Raw genomic sequence first — 19,695 nt, forward strand, 5'->3', positions numbered from 1 at the left:
AACTATCACTAAATCAGCAAGATTTAGCGATTTTTCGCGGTTGCTTTTATAAAACAATTATTCCACTTGCGCTTGTTGGATACAAAATGATAGATAACCAACTCGGCGCTGTGCGCCTCGTTGCCTATCAAACGCGCCCTCGTCGATTGCTTTGTAAGCCTTGTACTCTCAGAGTCAGAATGAAACCTTTATTTAGTTCATGAAATATGGCTCTAACGCTTGTGAATATGGATGAAATTTACACAACTACACACAGTTTTCCCTAAAATCTGAATTGAAATTCAATGAAGAAACATACAAGAAACCTGCTTGCAAAGGACAAGTTCCGAGTGCTCACTGGCCTGCGTGCGAGTTCATCCATGAAGCTTAAATCTGTTGAAAATTATTCAAGAATTTTCACTCTTGTGCGACTGATTGATTCATGCGACCACTAATCTGATGCGCGCTCTCCCTTGAGTCGCTTGCGTTCTTATCCAACTTAAAACGTTTGCAAACACTCTCTCGTTGACTCTGTCCGCGTTAAGCTGGACTCAAATCTTGACGTTTGCTCGCTGTTTAATCTCGCCACACTTCCTTGTTAATTTCAGGTTGGATCCAAAACCATCGCTAACAGTACGCACTGCTTATGCAAACCCGGCGACGACGAGGAAGAGGAGGAGGAAGAAGTAGAGGAACCTACCACAGCAGCAGCAGCTGCTGCTGCTGTTGATCAAGAACAAGCAGCGCCTGTGAAACAGGTGGTGAGAAGAAAACGGTTTAAAAGAACTGTTAACAAAGTGTCTTTTGCAAGTAAGTACGCAAAGTCATATGTGACCATAAAACTTGGCCAGTCTTCTTCGCTTTCCACCTCAGCAAGTTTAGGTTAAAATGGTTCCCAAGCATTTTAATAGGCCATTTCCGAGTTGCTTTCAACCTCATCGTAAAAACGAGGCTAAGTGCAAAGTTTTTATTATGAAAATTAGTTTTCATTTTTATGCGAACAAAACTAATTTTCGTATGAAAAGCTTTGCACTTAAAATAGGTTTCACAACTAATGAGGTTCACAGCAACTCGGAAATGGGCTATTCAACGTTTCATATCTAGTCAGACGAGGAAGAGCGTTTTCTCGTCAACGTTGGATCGTCGAAAACTACATGCTTTATGCCCCAATTCCCGTATTCCCATGTGTATCTAAAAATAGACCGATCTGTGAAAACGCCGTAGCAAAGGCTTGGTTGAGAAGCTGTACTCTCCGAGTAATGAGCTCTTAAACCAGTTTTATGCATGTGATTTGGGAGGGTTAACGCGGATATGGGAGAATTAGAAAAAAAAATCAAAGTGGCATCTCTTTTCGTCCTTGATTATTATGAAGAAACGTAGTTACGCAGAAATGGATCCTGATATTTCCAACCCCCGTTCTCTCTTTTCTAGGCAGTATGTTTGTGGCTCCAAATCCAATTGACTTTAACAAAGTGTTCAACGCAAATCTGGCTGAGAATCCGGTGGCTCTTGCTGCTGTGTGCGGAATATTTGGAGTTTATCTCATATTGGCTATTTACGCTCGCAGAGAAGACAAGAAGGACATCACAAGGGTATCATTAATATTTGTAATATTTTATGGTGTAAAGACAGGAAAACAATGGTGATTTCCATCAGGTTTTTGACTTATTTTGAACGGGATCACGTTGGTAGTGCTGCTTATAAATATGCGTTATAGCAGGTAAAAGCTTCAAATGCATTATCCTAAACCGTAACATTGTTGACAAGGCATTGCTTTAGGGGAGCTCTTTTTGCTGCGGCACAAAATAATGGAACATCCTAATAGAATAAAGTTTGGAACATAAAACGTCGCCATGCAAATTTGTCTCGTCTTTCTTAGATCAGCTAGCGAAGAGGAATCGTGCCTCGCTTAAATTACGTAAGAACCTGTAAAATGGAGCAGTGCAAGATGACAGGAACGCCTCTTGAACGGAAGTTGAGAAAAATATGTCAAACTCTAGCTCATTGCTAAAATTTGCACAGTTTGTTCAGGACAATAGTTCTTGGACTGCTTGTTAAAACCAAGGGTACAGTGTACACCCTGCCTAGGTTTTGACAAGTCACATTTAATCTCGCCCCCTTTATTGTCCTATCTTCAAGCCCCAATTTTGTTTTATTTTAGGCTGGAGTAACTCCACTTGAAGACAACGAATCATTTGATCGCTATCACTATGAAATCACTGTGTACACAGGGTATGGGAAAAAGGCCGGAACAACTGCGGAAGTGAGCTTCATTCTGTCAGGTGATGAGGGTGAAAGCGAACCGCGCCTTCTCAAAGATCCAAAACGGAAAACGTTCCAGAAGCGCGGTGTCGACGTGTTTTTGGCCACGTTTCCTGAAAGTTTCGGAGATCTCAACTATTTACATATCTGGCACAACAATGCAGGCGAGTTTCCTTCTGTAGGGTTTAATTTTGCACTGGTATTCTAGGATACTGTTGAGTACGGAGGAGATATTCTATGGTTTACATATATATTTTGCGTGAATTGGGAGGTATCCCGAGGAAGTTTATCTTTCGCAGCAAACAAGGTTAAATTATCAGGAAAAAGAGCTATGGGCTTTTCTGGTGTGAACGTTACTTGTACACGGCGAAAAGGATCTTTCACTCTAATAGCTTCAGATTTATTTACCTGATTTGACTAAGAATTGTCAAAATTAAGGATATACTTTGACCATTTTTGTCGGTACCGTGGATTTTTAATATATCAGTTTACCCAAATTTCTTGAAATATTATCAAAGCTACGAATTTCTGGTACCTTTCAGCTCAGTGTGCGAATTACTGATGTTATCTTTTTTGCAAATCAGCTCAAAGTACTATAAAAGGTGTCGTATGCATTGTGCTAAAATGTCATGTGATAAGAACTGGCACAGGGGAATAGATCAGCCACGTCCACCCCACCCCTTTGTAATACAGCAGACTCCTGAATCCGGTCCGAGTTCGTTGCCGTAATTTTCTTTTTCCTGATCTCTCTCCATGACAGGTCGAAATCCCTCGTGGTATGTTAGTCGTGTAGTCGTGCACGACCTGAACAACGACAAGAAATACCTGTTCATCTGTGAAGGGTGGCTTGCAGTTGAAGAAGGCGACGGTACAGTGGACAGGCTTATTCCAGTGGCCGGTCATGAAGAAATGACAAGCTTTAACCATCTGTTTTACTCCACCACTCAGAAGAACTTAGCCGACGGCCATCTTTGGTTTTCAGTGTTCATCCGCCCTGCAAGGAGTCGCTTCACTCGTCTACAGCGCATAACCTGCTGCTTAACACTGCTGTACTGCTCCATGATTACAAACGCCATGTTTTATCAGGTCGGAGGAGAGAGCGATCCAGCGAGCACGTTACAGATTGGGCCTCTCGCGTTCAGCCCCGCCCAGATTGGAATCGGCATCATGAGTAGTTTGATTATAATTCCAGTGAATGTGTTAATCGTGGGGATCTTCCGAAACGTTGAAGCGAAACCGACCAAAGAGGAACTTAGAGAGAGGCGCAAAAGTCGATCCTGCTGGTGGTTCCAAGAATTATTCTTCTGTTTTTTCGAGTTCAACAAGAACAACAAGGACGACTTCATCGAGATTCTGCACAAGGGCTCAAAACAAGAAGAAGAGTTTTTAGACTTTGGCTCGTCCAACACAAACTTGGCAGAAAACGACGTCATCGAGATAGACGAAGGTGTGGAATCAGAAGAGATAAGCTTCAGAATTTCCAAGCAAGAACGGAAAGAGGAAATGGAGAAAAAGAAGAAGAAGAAGAAACCGAAAAAGAAGAAGTTGCTGCCATATTGGTTCCTGTACATCGCGTGGGTCATCTGTTTCTTGACGTGTTTTACAACAGCATTCTTCTGCGTACTCTACGGGTTGCAGTTTGGAAAAGAAAAATCCGCACAGTGGATCTCATCTATGCTGATATCGTTCTTCCAAGACGTGCTCGTCAGCCAGCCAATAAAAATCCTCGCAATCGCTCTCATCATTGCTGCTATCGTCAAGAAACCGACAGAGGAAGAAGAGGAAGATGACAACGACAAGAAAAAGATGGAGGACGAGGAATGGATACACGACAGTCCTAGAGGTGAGTTGAGACACGCAGGTAGGGTGAGTCGAGAATTGCCTTGTTGATGCACAGAAATTACAAACAACACTATAGAGTGGTGAGGTAATCAGTATTCATTTCAGTGGTCACACTTTAGAATTTCTTCCACAGACTCAAAAGTTAGAACCATCTTGTACAACATAATAGGAGAGTAGAGCTCAGTAGCTATCATATGAATGTCACAATTTAGGATTTCATCCACAGAATCAAAAGTAAGAACCACCTTCTACAGCAAAATAAACATTACCACTGGAAAGTAATTCTCGGTAGCTTTCATTTGAACAGTCACACTTTAGTATTTTATCCCCAGATTCACACTTTAGTATTTCATCCACAGAATCAAAATTTAGAACCACGTTGTACAACATAATAAACAGTACCATAGGAAAGTACTGCTTAGTAGCTTTCATTTTAATGCTCACACTTTAGGATTTCATCTACAGACTCAAAAGTTAGATCCACCTTGTACAGCATAATAAACAGCACCACAGGAAAATACTGCTCAGTAGCTTTCATTTTAATGCTCACACTTTAGTATTTCATCTACAGACTCAAAAGTTAGATCCACCTTGTACGCATAATAAACAGCACCACAAGAAAGTACTGCTCAGGAGCTTTCATTTGAATGGTCACTCTTGAGAACTTTGTGCAGTATTTCTACAAATAATATTAGATCGAAGTACAACTATAAGCATCCATGTCGCCAACATACAAATGATTTCTTTGAGGATTGCAAGTTAGTTTTGTATTGATTGATCTTTTATAAGTTTTTTCATAAATTTGTTAACACACTGTCCTTTTCTGTACTTTTTTCGACAGCAACGAAAGACAAAAGGATGAAATCGAAGAAACTTATTCGTCTGCAACCGCCTGACAAAACTAAGCTGGAAGAGGCTAGAAAAATCAGGTATCACACAGATCACAGAAAAGCTAAAAACCTTATTCAGAGCCAGAAATCAAGTTTTCTGTTAACCTGCGAGCAAGCTCTCTGTTATATGTCAGCCGCCAGAGGATTGGGGCGGGGCTGTTGGCCACCAGCAAATTCTATATCCTCTCCGTCTGATTTCGTCTCAAAAAGTCTCAACAAAGCATTAAACATGTAGTTTTGTCATTTTAGCTCAGCGTTAAACGTGTAGTTTTGCCATTTTAACTCGTAAGAAGGAAGAGAGATACCAAGAGTTAGTTGTTAATTAGGGTTTGCACAAAATCATTTTTGTGGTAACCAATTATGGGGCGGTTCCTACATTTTCTCTCAAAGATGACAGCGCTTCTTGTTTTATGTATACATATACACGAAGCAAACAAGGAAGGAGTTTACGTGCATACTTTTAAGGAAACTTGCGTTTCACTCAACTTTTTAAAACCAATCAATCCCTCAAGTTTTATTTTATTTTATTTTTTTTATTTTCATAGATTCAAAGAAATGAAGATGAACGCAATTATCAAGGAGGTTGCTTTGTACATGTTTTTCATCGCTTGTTTGTGCATCGTCAGCTACTCTCATAGAGATCCATCTTCATTCGCGTTCAGAAACACAATGTATAACACATTTGTGGAAGGAGTTTATGGAGGCAAGAAGTCCTTTTCATCGGTGAGTACATCTGCACTACCGTAACACAGACGTTCATGCAACATCAGCTCTTCGTTTCCCAAGCGGTTAAAATGTCAAGGGCGTAAATACATTTCCTTCTCCCTCGATAGGACCATCCTTTCCTTATCATATAAAATAACTCGAAGGTCTTGGAGCCCTTTCTTGTGACAATTTACACAACAACCTGGCTTTTATCCTTTGACTGCGTCTGTCCTCGCGACCTCTCGTTTCGTGTTGTCCTGCAATAATTTCAGACTAAATCGCTTCAATTTTCTCATTGGAAATTGATGTACGCTAACAAATTCGTTCCAATTTTCACTCATCCCTTTTCCATGTTTCCCTCCACCTCGAAGGCATTCTTTTACTCTCCGCGATCGGTTGTGTGGGCCATGTTGTACCCGAGGAAAAGATGAAGTAACTAATATTTAATCTGTTGGGACATAGTTGTTATTGTCCAAGCGAGCGTTACTGACCATCCATGGACGTAACCAGCTTGGTAAATATTTTTTAACTATTTACTAATCGAGATAACGTCATATGAAAAGGTTGACGTGTTGTGAGCGGCCAGGAGCAAAATGTCGAATTTTTTTCATCCCTACACCAGCATACAAGTAAGCTCTCTTCAGCGCTTTCTCGCACACTCGTGCAAGCAGTCATATTGCACCGTTTGATTTATCTGAAGTGCGCGTGGAGCAGAAAAATAATAACAGGCTATTTCCGAGATGCTGTGAACCTCATTATGAAAGCGAGGCTAAGTGCAAACCTTTTCTTATGAAAATTAGTTTTATTTGCATATGAATGAAAACTAATTTTCATAATGAAAACTTTGCACCGAGACTCGCTTTCAAAATGAGGTTTAGAGCAACTCGAAACTGGTCTATTGTATTCACTGATCACCTACATATGTTTTTCCCGCCATATGCAGATCGGGAGTCGTGAGAACTTTTACACGTACGCCAAGACAACGTTGATGAACGCGCTGTACACTACAACCTTGTACAATGGAAACGACACAGAACCCGGCTTCACGCCTGATTTGATCTCCTACATTGTTGGAATGGCGAGGCTGAGACAAGTTAGAGTTGAAAACCGTGAGTAACTCATTAGTATCGGAGTGGTATGAAATCTTAATCGGCTGAAAGAATGAAAGAAAAGAGGCGAGAAAGAGGTCTTCTGAGCAGTACTTTCCTGTGGTGATGGTTATTATGCTGTACAGGGTGGTTCTAACTTTTGAGGCTGTGGATGAAACCCTAAAGTGTTACCATTCAAATGAAAGCTACTGAGCAGTACATTCCTGTGGTGATGGTTATTATGCTGTACAAGGTGGTTCTAACTTTTGAGTCTGTAGATGAAATCCTAAAGTGTTACCATTCAAATGAAAGCTACTGAGCAGTACTTTCCTGTGGTGCTGTTTATTATGCTGTACAAGGTGGTTCTAACGTTTGAGGCTGTGGATGAAATCCTACAGTGTGACCATTCAAATGGAAGCTACTGAGCAGTACTTTCCTGTGATGCTGTTTATTATGCTGTACAGGGTGGTTCTAACTTTTGAGGCTGTGGATGAAATCCTAAAGTGTTACCATTCAAATGAAAGCTACTGAGCAGTACTTTCCTGTGGTGCTGTTTATTATGCTGTACAAGGTGGTTCTAACTTTTGAGGCTGTGGATGAAATCCTAAAGTGTTACCATTCAAATGAAAGCTACTGAGCAGTACTTTCCTGTGGTGCTGGTTATTATACTGTACAAGGTGGATCTAACTTTTGAGCGTGTAGATGAAATCCTAAAGTGTGACCATTCAAATGGAAGCTACTGAGCAGTATTTTCCTGTGGTGCTGTTTGTTATGCTGTACAAGGTGGTTCTCAGTTTTGAGCCTGTGGATCAGTGAAATCCTAACGTGTGACCATTCAAATGAAAGCTACTGAGTAGTACTTTCCTGTGGTGCTGTTTAAAAATATGCTGTAGAAAGGGGTTTCTAGCTGACCATTCAAATGGAAGCCCTTCAACAATTCTTTTTGATGGCACTGTTTGTTTCCAATAGTTAAAAATAAAACAACAAAATAAGCGAATTTTACCAAGTGAATGGTTTTTTTTTATGTTACCAACAGAAAGCTGTGTGGTTGCACCGGATTTTCAGCCTCACATAGACAAATGTAATGCGTGGTACGGGTTTTTCGATGAAGACAAGGGCCAGTATGATATTGGCTGGGAGCCATTGAAAAACGAGTCGCTCTACTTTCCTCCTTTTACTTACCAAGCTTGGGAATTCAACACATCAGATGAACTGGACACCTTGCCTTTCATGGGTAAGAAATGCTCATTCTTTTAACAAGAAAACGTTTTCATCAAAAGAGGAACGTCAATTATAAATATATAGGATTATTAAAAACTGTATCATTGTATAATGCAATTCCAGGGATTTGATTGGCTTAGCGGCGATGGTATATGAGCCATTATACCGAGTAACAGTGACCACTAAATTGTCTTCTGGTTGTTCTTGCAATATTTCTTGATTGTTTTTGGAAAAAAAAAATTATTCCACTCGCACTTGTTGGATATGAGATCATTATAGCCAACTCGGCGATACGCGCCTCGTTGGCAATCTATTATCTCGTATCCAACGTGCGGTCATGGAATAATTGTGAAATATTCATACGCAGTATTGGGAGGCGTGGTGGGCTAATGGTTAGCGCGTTGGACTCCGAATCAAGCGGTCGGGTTCGAGGCCTGGCCGGGGTCATTGTGTTGTGCTATTGGGTAGACATGTTACTCCCCCGTTTCCACTCTCCACACGAGTATAAATGGATCTCGGTGAAATATCAGGGCAGAAACGTGACTTAGAGCTAAGTACTGAAAGAGAATTTAATCGTATTTCACGTACTAACAAAATTATGTTCATTTTTGTCCAGGATTTGTGACAACATACGGCGGGGGTGGATTTGTGGCTGATTTAGGTCATTCAAGAGAAAACGCCACTAAAATAATCGAGACACTGGAAAGTAACAAGTGGATTGACGCACAAACCCGTGCGATCATCTTGGAGGTGGGAACATACAACCCAATTGTGAACCTTTTCTGCGTTATGACTTTGCTGGTAGAATTCCTCCCGACAAACGGGGTTTTTCTTTACACCGATCTCAAAATAGCCCGCCTGTTTACCTTCGGTGGTGGTTTCGAGTCGTTCCTCATGGCCTGCGAATTTTTCATCGTGCTTTTCTTCGGCGTGTTCATTTACCAGGAACTCAAGCAGTTGTACAGGCTGCGCAAGGGATACTTCAAAGAGTTCTGGAACTACGTGGAGTTCTTCATGATCGTTTTGGTTTTCACGTGTATTGGAATGTTCTTCACGCGCACGATGCTTGTTAGCCAGGCGATCGCCAGCCTTGAGAACAACCCTGGAAAATTCGTCAGTTTTAGCCGAGTAGCGTCCTGGAACGAGGTCTTTATGTACGTAGTTGCCTGTGTGGTCTTCACTTCGTCTATCAAAGGAATAAAGCTTCTTCGATTTAATCGCCGCATTACCATCCTGGCACAAACCTTGAGAGGCTCCGCAGGCCCATTAGCCGCCTTTTCAGTGGTCTTCCTTGTGTTCTTTTTCTCCTATGCTCTGTTCGCTTTTGCTGTATTCAGCAAGGATTTACCCGAATTCTATAATTTCGTAGCCACTTGTGAGACTGTCATGGGGATTCTTCTTGGCGCGTTTGATTACCTAGCCATTGCAGAGGCGGCGCCGGTATTGGGTCCCTTATTCTTTTTCTCCTTTATGGTCTTCGGCACCTTCATCTTGATGAACATGTTCCTCACCATCGTGCTTGACGTGTTCTCGGAAGTGAAAGAGTCCATAGACGAACAGGAGAACGAGTACGAAATCGTGGATTTTATGATCAGGCGCTTTAGGAAGTTTACTGGCATGCAACCGAATAAGATTTCCGCCACTGAGGAGACACTTGAGAAGAAGAACATTGAAGAAGAAGTACAGAAGGATCTGATGGCGATGAAAAACAAGCAAACGACGAAAGCTAAGCGGAAGTATAAGCCGATGGATTTGGTAGCTCAGCGTTTTACCAGGCTGGAGACCTCCCTGAGCGGTCTCTACTGTGAGGAGTGGGCGGAAGAGAGGCTGTTGGACCACATTGTAGAGCGGCGCTGGGGTGTGAACCCGGAAGCTGCCTATGCAGTAGCAGATGCCGAGCTCAAGGAGGAGGAGCAGATGGAGGAGCTACGGCAGGATATGTACGCGGCAGCGGAGAGGTATGACCCCGAGGATGACGGAGGAATGATCAATCTGAGCTTCGAGGGAGACGCTTTTGGGCAAGGCTTGAATGTTCCTTGGAATTCCACTGATGCTTGGGTTATCTCGAAATGAACTTCGTTCCATTATGAGAATATGTGACATTGGGTTATAAACATAATGGGAAACGTGTACAGCTGCGTACAGTTAGCTAGATAGTGAAGAAGTTAATATATCCACCACTGCACAAGTTAGAATTTACACAGTTTTATCATTATCGTATCACAAAACAAATCTCTGGACAGCATGGGCACCAGTAGCCGGAGCAAGAGCTGGATTTTTAGCTTGTTGTTTTGAAGGGAGAGGGGTCGTAGATGGCGCACTAATTGAACAAACGAATTCGAATCGATTCAGCCCTTGCCATCACTTCATAAGTTAATATTAATTCGCACAAGTCTTTCCGCTAGTAATAATCACCTCTTCTCCAGGATTATCCAGTATCCAAATCATTTGTCTGTGGTCATCACTGCCGTAAATGATAATTTCCAGTTTAGACTGTAATGCATGGATCTATACACATAGCCTTAAGGAAGAAGGTGGGGTAAGATTGCGTCGGGCAGGGTAGGGTGGGGTAGGTGGTGCAGTGGGCCTTCAAGGGCCAAAAGAGCGAGTGAGAACTGCCGTCAGGTCCACCACTGTGTTTTTTTTTTTTTGTTTTTTTTTGTTTGTAAATCTGAGTTTAAGGAATGGAACAAAATAGTGTAACAACCTTAAGGAATCTGGTAGGCAACATCCATTTGACGAAGCGCTTGTGATACGGGTCGCTGATTTTAAAATGTACACACCAGTCAGATATTTTGGGGCTTTGGTTGTGGGGTTAGGATCCACTGATTTAGCTATTTAAGCTTGTAAATCGTCCCCAGTAAGGCAAGAGGCCGCATTCCTCTGTATTAATGTCTAAGTATATAAATAATAAAACTGGAAAATATACTTCCCTGACCGTGAAATCAGCCTTGCTCTTTTTCTGTATTGTTTGTTCGATTAGATCCTTTACTATAGGATCCGGTTCTTTTATTTTGTCGCGGGCCGGCGTTTAATCGAGAAAATATAGTACCTTTCCTGGGAGAAGATACTCCCTCGCTGTTTACCCTCGAGTTCAAACGGTAATAATTCAAACCTCGATGTTACTTAGTTCAAACTATTTTAATAACCGTTATCGAAAAGCTTCAACGACAAGAACACAAGGTGATATGGGTAATTTATTAATAACTTCACTAAATTCAGTTATGGCTCACTGGTCATCACTATAGAAAATTAATGAACCAAACTGATTGCAGAGCTGACACTACAGAAAATCACTACTGTGAAATCAGCCAAATTTCCAAGATTTACAGCTACCCATGCTACTTTTCGCTCTTGCCGCGTAACTCTTTAGACCCCCCCCCCCCCCCCCCTCTTCCGTAAATCTTCATTTCTCGTGACCAGTTTCAAAACAACGATTACACAAGGCACGACAAGCATTTCTGTCACGGGTCGTCACGGCCATATGAATATCAGCTTAAAATTTACATTTTCGGGTGCATTGTTACGCTGTCTTGGTTCAATTATGGAACTTTATCATTCCTCATTTGATTAATAAGCCGTCAACGTCTGGATACAATGGAACTCGAGAACTTAGCCTGCATGACAGGCGCTTTATGAGCCAAGCGGGGCGAACGCGATATGTCGCGCTGTCATGCAGGCTACGAGAACTCAGATTGTCGAAAACATACTGCGCGAGCAGAATGGGCGTTAAAAAGCTAATCTTATTACCAACATCGATTGTGGCCCTCTCCCTAGCCTGCGAGCAAGCTCTCCCCTCCCTTGCCATTTCCGCTTGCAGGGTGCTTTCTTCGCGGTACGTTTTTCCTTAATCTGAATGAACTCTGGCATAGGACTGATTTTTAGCGTTGGATGATTATTCACCATGCCTCGAACCACAAGGAAGAAACCTGTGAAACCTCTTAGACTGCGCGAACAGAGTATACCAAGACGAATTTTATTTGTCTTTGCTAATCCAGCAGAAATTTATTATTAATCGGACATAAACATTACAGATGTTTTGTTTTAATTTTCAAGAACTGACTGACCTAGCGGCGTCGTTTTCCCTCAAAAAACTTTTTACCTTCGACATAAAATATGTATTTTGTTTAGAGGAAATAAACTCAAAAAGCTAGCCGACAAAAAGAGGTCAGTATTTAGCAGAGACTCACGAGTCAATGTGAAATGTTTGTGTCTTAATTACTATGCCCCCTTGTCTCTTGTATCAACTCTACCGTATCTTCTGTAAGAATTGTATATAGGCGCTAGGCACGTCTTAGGCCAAAGGTTTTCTTAAGTGGTTTTAGCATAAAAAAAACCCTGTTATTCACTCCAATACCCACTACAATATGTACAATGGTTTAGAAAGTTTCGTAGGTCTGGTGATCGATCCGGTTTTGTTTTGTTTTTCACAGTGACTTTTAGTTGAAAATAGGATTTTGAAGATTTTAAGAACTGCCATAGTTATGTACATGTCCAGATTCACTCTGTTAATTGATATCGAATATATTATCTACCAGCGCCGGAGGGAATTATTTAAAACATTTCAAGACAATTCAATACCGCTATGAACGAGACAAAAGTGAACATGTCTGACTGATCTGACTGATCTGAATACACAAAATAATTTAAAACAAAGAAAACAAAGCACGTAGAGACAAGACAATAAAGCCGGTCTTCAAAGGCCCAATATATGAAATAAAAATTTGTATATGATTTATACAGTAGAACATGCCCATAGGCATTTATTCTACGATATGTGGACTGTGCGATCGTTATTAAAGACCTCGACCTAGAGAACCATACCGATACATTAAAGTTTCGTTTAGGACGACCAGTCTACAAGACTCAAATCTCATTTGCTATAATTAAGAGTCAAGTCATGAAAGAGTTTTGACCTACAAACGGCGGTTCATAGTATCTAACACTTTTATAGTAACAGGTCTCCCCTGGTCCTGAATGTGATATTCCTTGTCAAAACAGCAATTCCACGATATCCATTTCAATAGTATCCCTCCGACGTTTCCAACCAGAACTACAGAAAGGATGAGCGTATCAAACCACTTCGGCTCATCAGGTTTGAGATACGAGGCAACAATCATGGAAATGTTTTCCGCAGTGAAGAGAAAATGCCATGCGACTGAGACCCCTAACTGCAGAGGGCCCCTGAAAGGAGCACTTCCTCGAAGTTTCTTTAAATAATAGGAACTATAAATTAAAAGATAGAGCGGAGAATAGGCGAAAATAAACGTAACCATGTCCTGTTTGCGTTCCGATCGCCACAGCACATAACCACAAACGTTGACAAGGAAAATGTGGGTGCAAAGCATTAGGGACAACCACCATTTGAAGGCAAGGGTGAAGGCGACTACCGCCAGGGTGCGAGCAGCGATGATGCCGACATTGCTAATAAAGATGAAGAGATTGTGCAGTAACTTGGTGTTGCTGTTTGCAAATTCACGGAACAGTTCCATGGATGTTATCGTCCATGTCAGCGAAAGAAATGAAATCGGCACGGATATCTTTTGAATCAAACTGATGGACTCGTTCATCTTCATAACATAGAGTTGAATGGTAAGCTGCGGCGCGGCTTCCAGTAATCCCTCCACCATTTTCAAATTGAGTGTGTGAATGTAGAGGTAATACAAACGGCCCTTTTCCACGCGTAATCCTTGGTCGGACTTCCAAAGCTCTTTGAAGCGAAACGCACAGATCAGAAACATTTGAAAGCTGTGAAGCGGTGGACCCACGCAAAAACAACTCAACAAGACATTAACAACAGGGCTACGAAATATCACGTCTGGATTAGAATCTTCTGCATCCGCGTCGTCTTCTTCAGTTGTCAGCGTACGAAGTGTGCTCGCGATTGCAGACCAAACGCACAGTATTATCAAGGCGAGTACAGTGACCCCGAGGCTCACACCAAACCATATCTCCTCTCCTTTTTGTAAGTACTTCAGACAAGTGAGTATGTCCGTTGTAGTGTCTGCTACGGACAGGATAACTTGGAAAAGAAACAGAAATGTGTGGTGCCACTTTAAATACACAATGGTCTCTTCCATTTTGTAGTTTTGCGGGACTGTAACTCGAGGACAAACACTACAGGAAATGACCGATTAAAATTCATGAAAGGAATGGAACCCTGGAAGGGAACACTGGAACGTCAGAAGGCCGGAACACACGAAAAATCGACTGAAGTGGGCTAACTAAAACTAGGCGTATTTGACTGCAATGAGGATGTCCATTGAATAGGACCCGTTAGCTTCCAATAGTTTCCAAGTAGTATCTCCTAGTACTAGTAGTAGCAGAAGCAGCATGCGCATTAGTAATAACCTGAGTATCAGGCCTTCCTAAGGGGAGGGGGGAGTGGAGAGGGAGGGTAGGGGGGAGGAGTAGAAGAGGGGAGCATTTACTCCCTTTTTCCCTTCCTCTCTCCACCCCCCCCCCCTCCCCTCCACGAAAAGCCTAAGACTCGACCTACATTAGCAAGAGAGGATCTCTTGACATTAGTAATGACTTGAAGACTGATCAATCCTTACGGCAGTCAAATGGACGAAAACAAAGAAATTGGATACATAAAAGAGAAAATATATAAATGAAGGTTGCCCCTTATTTTGGTTTGGGAAACAAACTTTTTTCGAGAATGCAAGGTGCGGCATAGTCGTGGTAGTTTGCAGGTTTTTGACAATTGCTATGACTAATTACTATTTTTGTGAAACAAGTCACCTTGGAGATCAACTGAGTGAACTGATCAGTAGCAATCCTACAGATTATTTTTATTCAAATGTTTATTTTTTCCAGGCGTTTAGTTTGGGAAGAATAAGACATGTTTATTTTATTATTATGATTTCGTCACAGGCAGAAGCCATTGCTTTGATCAATAAAAGAACTGATAACATTCCCAAAACTACAAAGAAAAGATAGAGCATATATCTGACTATATATGAAGACGACGGAGAGGGTTAATTTCTTCCCCTTAACTAACAAAACTTCTTCCAATTCCCCATAAAGTTAACATAACGCCTGAAAGAGGATATACTGATACGGTACCAAAATCCCAGGATTAAATCTCAGCAAGAGCACATACAATTTCCGAAGCTTATGAATACTCTAACATGTTTCGGTGGCTTTTAGACAGAACTAGAGATCCGCAGGACCCAGTGCAATTTATCCAGATTATTTTATCTTTTTTTCCTTAATAGCAATCAATCAATAAATCAATCAATCAATCATCAATCAATCGATCGATCAATCAATCAAGTGAACTTACAACAAGGCGACGTCTAAAGTAGAAATACGGCAAAATGCCTTTTTGTGACAAGCGTGCTAGCTAATTCGCATTTCAAGGTAATCCACACTTTTAAATTGTCTTCCCTTCGTTGTTTTCCTTTGGTAAGCAAGTAGAGTTGGTGTCGGTCACAAAAGGATATTTTGCCGTCCTCTTTCGTTAAACATCCTGTTTTGCAGGCTCACTAGTGTCTCTACAAATGAACGGCCATCACCAAGCTCGGTGCCATAAGTTGGTCCCATCTAGCACCAGAAGAAATCGGAAACGCATCTAAAATGCGAAAATCAAACCAAATCAAAATATGTACGAGAAGTTTTACCAGAAAAAACGGCTTGGAGTCACGTTAGAATTTTTGTATTGGATACTCAAACAATCAAAGTGAGCTCAGTGTTGAAGACGGGTATTGTCCTGCGTCACAATGTTTAAGTGTTCAATTCCGCTGTTTCGTCTTTTCTGTATTCCGACATTCCACCATTCCTGATTTTACTCGAAGCGCGGAAGATGGCAGCTCCGACAGAAGTTGTTTAGTTATTGTCCACGTAAGTGCAATTGTGTTGAAGTCAATAGCATTTTACTGATGTTAATTATTAGTTTTCCGTTTGGTACAAAGAGAACCAGTAAGCAGAACCTGTTTGCGTGACCGGAAGACGGAACCAATGCGTTCTACTCGGTAAAAAAACGTTTTCCTTTATTATTTCCGGCCATTCCAGGAACATCAAAAAACAAATGTGGATAAGTGATTTACACAATAGATTTTATCAATCATTGTCTTCCTCTCGTTCAGTCAGTCAGTCTTGTTTACAACCCATTTTTCATTTTTTATAAGAAAGTTGAGGCTGAGATTAACTAAAATTCAAGAACACGCTAAGAACATTACCCAGGCTGAGAGTCAGTTAAGAACATTTTTATTCCTACGAAATATTTTTTAAGAATGAACGCTATAAATACGGATTAAATAATACATACAAAAATTCGATTACGGAATTCCAGAAGGTAGACCTTAAGACTCGTCACAAAGCCGAGTTCAGGCCCGTAGGGAAGGGGGATGCGACGGGTGCGCTCGCACCCCCCCCCCCCCTCCCCAACAGGCTGCGGAGGTCCACTCTTTCGTTGACCAACGATTTTAAAAATATAGATAGTATAATTCTGTTCTGATTCACTGTTAGTGTAGTATAAATGAAATAAATAAGCAAAACAAAACATATACCGTCGATTGCATCTACCCGTGAACGCACTGGCACACAAAACATGTTTCAAATGGCGTCAAACGTGTGCGTTTCAGGTGTCAAACTTTGAAGTTTTCCCGCTCAAATGTGAAGTTCCCACGACGGTCGTTGCTTTGAAATTCACCGTCAACTGAATAAATCTTCGTGATGATCAGCACTGCTGATCATCATGGTTTGCTGCAGCAAATTAAACTCAGTAAATAATATGGAATTTCAACTTTATTTCTATTTTTGTTCTTTTTAAATAATGACGTTATTCTCTAAGACTGTAAATACATACGTAAAGTAGTCTCTGCGCCAAAACAAAAATCATGCTATTTTGAAGTTCAAAAGTTTGAGTTATATCCACGTTTTTAAGTTCGCTTTTGGCTACCTGTTTTCATATCATACTGCCTTCAATACGCACGAGATACAGTCTCGGGCAACCTAATTTTTTCCAGGGGGAACATGCCCCCGAACCTCCCTAGAGGTTCGCGCCTCCGGCGCTCGTTTGGTCGTTTCCTGCCTACGGGCCTGAAGTTTGATAGTAAATTATCTTCCAACGAAAAATTTACTAGATCTTGTGCGTAGCTGTTCATATTGTGTGAAGCGAAAAAAATACATCATAAAGAATTAGGAAATTGTTTGAGCTGTCCGAAGACACTCAGTTTACGGCGATTTCGACCCTGAATCTGAACGTATGTAACAGGCAGCAAAAAAATAGAGATTTAGCATGGCGTATACCCCCTCCCCCGGGGGGGTACTCCCCGAAATTCTTGGTGGGGGTGTGCCGCCCGGGTCTTCAAATCCCGACCCTATTTCAGACCTAAACATGCCATTTTCCACACCCGTTTTCAGACCTGACCTCTAAAATTCATACCCGTTTTCAGACCTGATAATTATGCATCAGTGCCGAACGGAAGTTGACTCAAGGAGTAAAAGTAAGCTGGAATGACATAGTTTATCTATTTCTTTTTCTCGCTATCAGTTAGTCGTCCCATTTACGTACTGAGAAGAAAAATATGTTTGTAAGCTTTCGTAAATGTTCCCGGCCCCAAAAACCTGACCCGATTTCAGACCGTAATTGTCAAAATCTATACCCTATTTCAGACCAAAACGGCTAAAAAACCATACCCTTTGGGGCGGCACATACCTATATACCTTATATAAGGGAGTACCCCCCCCCTCCGGGGCGTATACGTGAAGCACGAACGGCAAAAATGACCACGTGACCACGATTTTCCCGCCATTTTTCGCGTTTGCCGGTTGCCGGTTGCCGTTTCTACGTGAACTGAAAAAGGCTATTTCGTGGTTGCCGTCTACGTGAGAACTACGTAAGTAGAGACATTTAGCACCAGGGTTTTTGCGTTAACGGTAAACCGGAAACGGCAGTTTCAGGTTAGGCGTTTGGCGTTTGACGTTTATGGCTTCTACCGCTTTAGCTACACCAATCACTTGAAGTAGCCGCCATATTGAATTTGCGAACAGCAGTAGTGCTGTTTTTCATACAGCAACATAAAGCTCCATGTTCGCTCTTTCGCGTAAATTTACACCTAAATATCAACATAAAGACTTGCTACATACAAATCTGACATTTTTACGTTTCAAAAAATTGAAAACTACGACTCAAATCGCTGAGGTAAATGACTGACGTGAAAACCTACCTCTCCACGTTGGAAACCGCAAACGTAACGTCAGAGCCTTGTTACGTGATCTCTAGCCGTTCGCCGTCTGAGGTTTTTGCCGAAAAGCCTGGTGCTAAATGTCTCTAGTATTGATATTTTTTCCTTTTCTTTTTATACATATAAGTAGTTAATTGTTGAAAACAAATACCCCAATAATTTTTCCTGCAAGCACTAGGGCAAATTAAGTTTCATGTTTAAAAATCCTTAATTCATAACTCGATCACACCTTACCGCACTTTTCTTCATGAAGTCGCAAAACAGCTTCACCGAAACTCGCAAAAGCTAAGCACACTCGAAGCTAGAGTCAAAAGGTTCACGCTATTTTACGAGAAACGTGAAACGCAAGGTGACGTTGGCCGTTTCACGTTAACGCGATGCTAAATTTCTCTACAGCAGATAAACGCTCGCGACAGATAAACTCATTCTAGTACGTGGACCCACGTTGACCTTTTCTTTTCTTCTTCCTTCGTTTACTTTTTATCGTCAAGAAGGAGTATGCAAATACTGGATAAAACAATATCCTCGTCCAAAGGGCCGTCCGCCAGGGGCACCCAACGGATCTTTTCGGTAAATTATCTGTTCGGAAGGTCCTCAATCCCCTACAATTTTCTTAAGGGAATTTTCACCTCAAATGTTCGTGATACCGGATATTTACGGCCTAATGTTTTCGAATTCATAAAAATGTCGTTTTGGAAACCGAAAAAAGGTCAGCAAAGATTTTCGGAGCGAAATAAGACCTAAGGTTTTTGGAAAATGGACAAAAATGCCCTAATAATTTCGAAAAGACTCAAGTTCCCCTAGAATGACCGAACAGATAAAAATATTATAGCGCGGCTTGAATTGAACCTACAGAGCTTTAAAAGCACTCCAGATAGCCTAAAATTGCGTTTCAGTGGACCCGAGAGAAAACTGTTGTTGGGTGCCCCTGGTCCGCCATGTTTGTTTTGAGTGCTCAGGCCTCTTGAAGTGCGCGATTCGCGCAGCTTTCAATTTGTCGCCAAACTCGCTAGAATTTGTCACTTGTGTAGCCACCCTCTCGCGTTGGCGATGCGGCAAGATTTGAAAAAATCGCTTCACCTGCGCTCGTGTAGCCGCGGGCTTAAACGCCCACGACAGATAAACTCATTCTGGTACGTGATCTCGTGAGCTTATATCGGTCATGTGAAAAAAAACATTGTGCCAGTTCTCTTACGTCATAAGTGGTTGAACGGGACTCACAGCGGGTATCAAATCGACGCACGCTCACGATCGAGTGAAAGTTTTCACGTCAGCCAGAGTTCGTCAGCTCCAGATGTCAGCATTGCTAAATTGCCTCTCTGAATGATTGTAAATCTACAAAATTGGAACATTTATCATAGCACACATTATTTTTGACCGGAAAGCGTTTAACTACAGCATCATGAGTAAATAGCTTTTCTTAAGTTTCCCGCACGCTTACCGTGACTGGAGACAGAACTATGATACGGCTTAGGGCCGGAGGGTATCCAGGAAGTTTTGCCCGGAGGGGGAGTA

General features: G+C 41.6%; 2 protein-coding genes across 2 annotated transcripts in view; one reads left to right on the forward strand and one right to left on the reverse strand.

The window, feature by feature from the left end:
• Nucleotides 1–10,932, forward strand: part of LOC146458947 (polycystin family receptor for egg jelly-like) — a 31,759-nt gene extending 20,827 nt beyond the window's left edge. The window contains exons 16-24 of the mRNA XM_085090146.1: nucleotides 588–789; nucleotides 1,411–1,571; nucleotides 2,141–2,405; nucleotides 3,002–4,084; nucleotides 4,925–5,012; nucleotides 5,519–5,696; nucleotides 6,622–6,787; nucleotides 7,803–8,000; nucleotides 8,604–10,932. Coding sequence (XP_084946272.1) covers nucleotides 588–789; nucleotides 1,411–1,571; nucleotides 2,141–2,405; nucleotides 3,002–4,084; nucleotides 4,925–5,012; nucleotides 5,519–5,696; nucleotides 6,622–6,787; nucleotides 7,803–8,000; nucleotides 8,604–10,060 — 3,798 coding nt within the window. The 3' untranslated portion in view covers nucleotides 10,061–10,932. The remainder of the gene's footprint in view (nucleotides 1–587; nucleotides 790–1,410; nucleotides 1,572–2,140; nucleotides 2,406–3,001; nucleotides 4,085–4,924; nucleotides 5,013–5,518; nucleotides 5,697–6,621; nucleotides 6,788–7,802; nucleotides 8,001–8,603) is intronic.
• Nucleotides 10,933–11,166: 234 nt separating this feature from the next.
• Nucleotides 11,167–14,317, reverse strand: LOC146458948 (XK-related protein 8-like). The gene has a single exon (XM_085090164.1). It carries the CDS (start codon nucleotides 14,065–14,067, stop codon nucleotides 12,904–12,906), a length of 1,164 nt encoding a protein of 387 aa, XP_084946290.1. The 5' UTR covers nucleotides 14,068–14,317; the 3' UTR covers nucleotides 11,167–12,903.
• Nucleotides 14,318–19,695: the final 5,378 nt, after the last annotated feature.

This window comes from Pavona decussata, unplaced genomic scaffold (genome assembly GCF_977016875.1).
Source record: "Pavona decussata unplaced genomic scaffold, jaPavDecu1.1 SCAFFOLD_225, whole genome shotgun sequence".
Taxonomy (NCBI): domain Eukaryota; kingdom Metazoa; phylum Cnidaria; class Anthozoa; order Scleractinia; family Agariciidae; genus Pavona; species Pavona decussata.